Source organism: Apteryx rowi, unplaced genomic scaffold (assembly GCF_003343035.1).
Source record: "Apteryx rowi isolate R43461 unplaced genomic scaffold, aptRow1 scaffold_119, whole genome shotgun sequence".
Classification (NCBI taxonomy): Eukaryota; Metazoa; Chordata; class Aves; order Apterygiformes; family Apterygidae; genus Apteryx; species Apteryx rowi.
In genome coordinates this window covers 515149-519153 of record NW_020447408.1, presented here as the reverse complement: position 1 = coordinate 519153, position 4005 = coordinate 515149, and the positions used below count along the sequence as shown (strand labels likewise).

General features: G+C 55.0%; 1 protein-coding gene across 1 annotated transcript in view; it reads left to right on the top strand.

Annotated features, from left to right (window-relative positions):
- The window catches only part of LOC112975023 (heparan sulfate glucosamine 3-O-sulfotransferase 4-like), a 68020-nt gene extending 65955 nt beyond the window's left edge, over positions 1–2065 (top strand). The window contains exon 3 of the mRNA XM_026084626.1: positions 1429–2065. Within this exon, the coding sequence (XP_025940411.1) occupies positions 1429–2065 (637 nt within the window). The remainder of the gene's footprint in view (positions 1–1428) is intronic.
- Positions 2066–4005: the final 1940 nt, after the last annotated feature.

Sequence of the window (4005 nt, the reverse complement as noted above, 5' to 3'; positions counted from 1 at the left end):
CCCGGTCCCGCAGCCTGCCCAGCGTGGGGTGCACGGCGCCTGGTCCCGCAGCCTGCCTAGCATGGGGTGCACGGTGCCCGGTCCCGCAGCCTGCCCAGCGTGGGGTGCATGGCGCCCAGTCCCACAGCCTGCCCCGTGCAGGGTGCACAGTGCAGGGTGTGTGGCGCCTTGTCCCACAGCCTGCTTGCAGACCGCGAATGCCACGGAAAGGCTGTTTCCCGGTGCTCTGCCTCTTGACGCCAGTGTCGCTGCGGCTGCTGGTGCCCAGGTGCTCTGACCGCCGCGTTTGCAGCCCGCTCGCACCATCCTCACCGTGTGCCTGCACTAAAAATAGCCACCGTGCGGAGGGGCAGTGCTGCAGGACCCCGAGCATCCATGCCCCGCTGGGGCGGGGAGACGCGGTCGGAGCCGCAGCTCCCGGGGTGAGCGGAGCGCCCAGCCCGCCCACCAACGGGCGACGGCCCGCGAGCAGCACTGGGCGATCAGCAGCCCGGCAAGCAGCCGGTCAGGCAAACTGCCTGTTGTGGGGCGGACGTCTCGGCGGGGCGCAGCGGAGCCGGATGCGGAGCCCCACTCGGCAGCGGCCCCGGCGCCGGCATCGGGGGCCTCGTCAGCCACCCCGGTGCCCGGCCGTTACGGGGTTTAGAAGAAGCTGTAATGTGCTGACAGTGGACAACGCGTTACAACTTCCACTTGCTATGATAATCGTTAACTGGGGGCAGCTGGGAAAAGCATTTACCTCTCCATTTTCTTAGATATAAATGCTATCTTGGCTGCAGTTTCATTTTACAATATGGTAATATGCTATCCAGGAAAGTCTTGCTACATGCTAATTTATCCAGTAGGCAAATTCCTTTTGGCTAATAAAAGTGCTTGCACAGGAAGCTCAAAACCCAGCAGCAATTAATTATTGACAGAGCATGTGAATTAGAGATAAAAGAAAAGTCATTCTTTCTCGCACACAGGATAGTAAATAAATTTAATTATTGTACTAGAAGCAAGGGATCTTATTCTGTATTAAGTTTTATTAGCGGAGACATTTAAAAGCGTGTCATCATAACAAAAAGGTCTTGTGTAATCCTAACTGCACCACTCCGGTACAAGGCTCTGAAGTGAATAGACTTAATTGAGCAAATGGAAGCAGATGGCTTGCTGAACAGACAGGTATTGTACAGGTTTATTGTCAATTAACTTGTGTCTACATATGCCTATGGCGAATTGACTGGATAATGTGCTACCAAGGCTGATTTAACACTTCAGGTGCCCGCCGTGCCTGGGGCCCGAGGACAGACGGGCCCCGAGGGGTTGATCCCCCGGGGCGTGCGGCTCCTGCCTCCCTCCTCCTCGACATCCTGCCAGAACCTGGCGTCTCCAGGGCCCTTCCCGGCCGGCACTAACCTGCCCCCTCTCCTCCTCTCCCCCGTGCAGGAGCGTGATGCCCAAGACCCTGGAGGGCCAGATCACCATGGAGAAGACCCCCAGCTACTTCGTGACCAACGAGGCGCCCAAGCGCATCCACTCCATGGCCAAGGACACCAAGCTGATCGTGGTGGTGAGGAACCCTGTCACCCGGGCCATCTCGGACTACACGCAGACGCTCTCCAAGAAGCCGGAGATCCCCACCTTCGAGGTGCTCGCCTTCAAGAACCGGACCCTGGGGCTGATCGACGCCTCCTGGAGTGCGATCCGCATTGGGATCTACGCCCTGCACCTGGAGAACTGGCTCCAGTATTTCCCCCTGTCCCAAATCCTATTTGTCAGCGGCGAGAGGCTCATCACTGACCCGGCTGGGGAAATGGCCAAGGTCCAGGATTTCTTAGGCCTCAAGAGGATTGTGACAGAGAARCATTTTTATTTTAATAAAACCAAGGGGTTCCCCTGTCTAAAGAAGCCGGAGGACAGCAGTGCTCCCCGGTGCTTGGGCAAGTCCAAGGGTCGAACTCACCCCAAAATAGACCCAGATGTCATCCACAGACTGCGGAAGTTTTACAAACCGTTCAATGTTATGTTTTACCAAATGACAGGCCAAGATTTCGAGTGGGAGCAGGAAGAAAGTGATAAGTAGAACCAAGAAATGAGGAAAAAAGCTCTTTTCTTTTGAGATGTGAATCGTTGTTAGAGACACGAAACTCGCACGGGGCCACAGTCTCAGCCTGGTAAGAAGGAGACTCTTGCGCTGTCCAGGCTGAAGTCAAGCTGAACAGCATCTCCAGCTCTGCAGCCTTAGAGATGCGTCACCTCTAGGGCGCACGGGGGCCTGGGCTCTCCCCTCCCGCCACGCGAAGGATCAGGGAACGGGTACGAGGAGGAGAGGCTGGAGGGGGCCGAGCCCGCGGCTGAGGGGATGCTCTGTGCTGGCCTTCGGCGGCTGGTGTGTCCCTCGTGACCGCCCGGCGGGACCAGCGCGTCCTGCCGCTGCCAGCTGAGCGTGACGGCGGCTCGCGAAATCCAGCAGCRACGAGACAAACCAGTAGATTTGATTTCTCCTGCCCTGGCTTTTAGTTTTGCCCAAACAGCAGCATCAGAGCTGGTGAATTCACATGCACACACTCGTGGTCCTGAGTGGAAGGAATAAAGCCAGTTATGCTGCAAAGGAACTATGTACAGAAACTTCATTTGCACCAGACGTTCCAGTTTCCTGTTGCACTAAAACTAGTATTTACCAAGTGCCACAAAACCCCTTGGCCCCAATTCTCCTCTCACTGCTGGGTGTAATTCCACTGGYGGAAGAGAATTGCTTCTGATTTACTTGGATGCTCAGTAAGATCAGAATCGGGCCTTCCCCTGAACACACCCACGCTCCTCTAGAAAATCGTGTCCCAAAACCGTTCTCAGGCGCTGGCCCAGCGTGATCCGGTGGACGCAGCGCGTGCCCGTGCAGCATGTCCCACCGGGCAGCTCGCTCCCGCCCGCCTGCCCGGGACAAGGTCTGTGGCCTGGAAACAGGCATGTCCCTGGGAACAGCATTGTTCCTGCGGGTGCCAGGTGTCGGGGCGGTGGGGAGGTAAAACCTCCTGGTATGTCTAGGTAGGTGTGTGCTGTCCAGGCACCAGCCTGGCCGCGGGGTCCTGGGACCGCAGCTCACTTGCACCTTGGACACCAGAGCTCTGCTGCTTGCYGCTGACAGCTGGGCTGCAAATGCGTGAAGCAGCCTTAGTCTTCGCTTCAGAATCAGTAACAAAAAAGCAATTAATTCCCAGTGTGAGCACTGGTCTGCACAAAATGTGTGCTTTCTAGTGGAAATGACCAAGTTGTACATCCAACCAAATTTGCAAGTCCTGGTAGAAACTATAAAATAAACCCCTATCAATCACAYCTGGATCCTCCAGCAGTGCGATGTGAGCTGCGTGCTGGGATCAGTGCAGAGCGAGCGGCAGCACCTGGACGCAGCTGCGCTGTTTTCCATGTCTGTTACTGAGAGGAAAACGCCGAGCGCAGTAACAAAGGAAAAAACGCAGAGCTGCCGTTGCGGAAGTGCTCCCTTCGCTGGGTGGTTTGGTTTCCTTCCGTCCGACGAGTGGTGGTGAGCCACCTTCAGGGTGGAGCGCAGCAGTGTGTTGTCCCCCAGCTCCTTGCAGATGTCGGGTTCCTGGCAGCCCAAAAGCAGCAGGGATGCAGCTTAAGATTTCTTTAGGGAGACCAACACTCAGTTTTGATTAAGGTGGCAAGAAATCCTTATTGATCCAACTAACCAAATGAAATCATTGCTATGCTAGGTAACAAGCTGCACCTGCTTTGGGTTTCACGGTCTGTCGTGTGGTTCGTTACACCATAAAGTGGTGCTGGTGCCTTGGGCTGGGTAAAAACAAGAGCTAAATTCATTTGGAAAATTTACACCATGGGCCGTGCTGGAGGGGCATCATGAAAGTCCCTGCTAAAGTAATGTCAGTTCCTATTAGCCTGATGAGATTTAAAAACAGCTCCTGATGTAAAACAGTTTTCCACAGATCCACAAGTCCAAAAATTATTACGTGAAAATTGGAAGTATGTAATAGGAATAGCTTT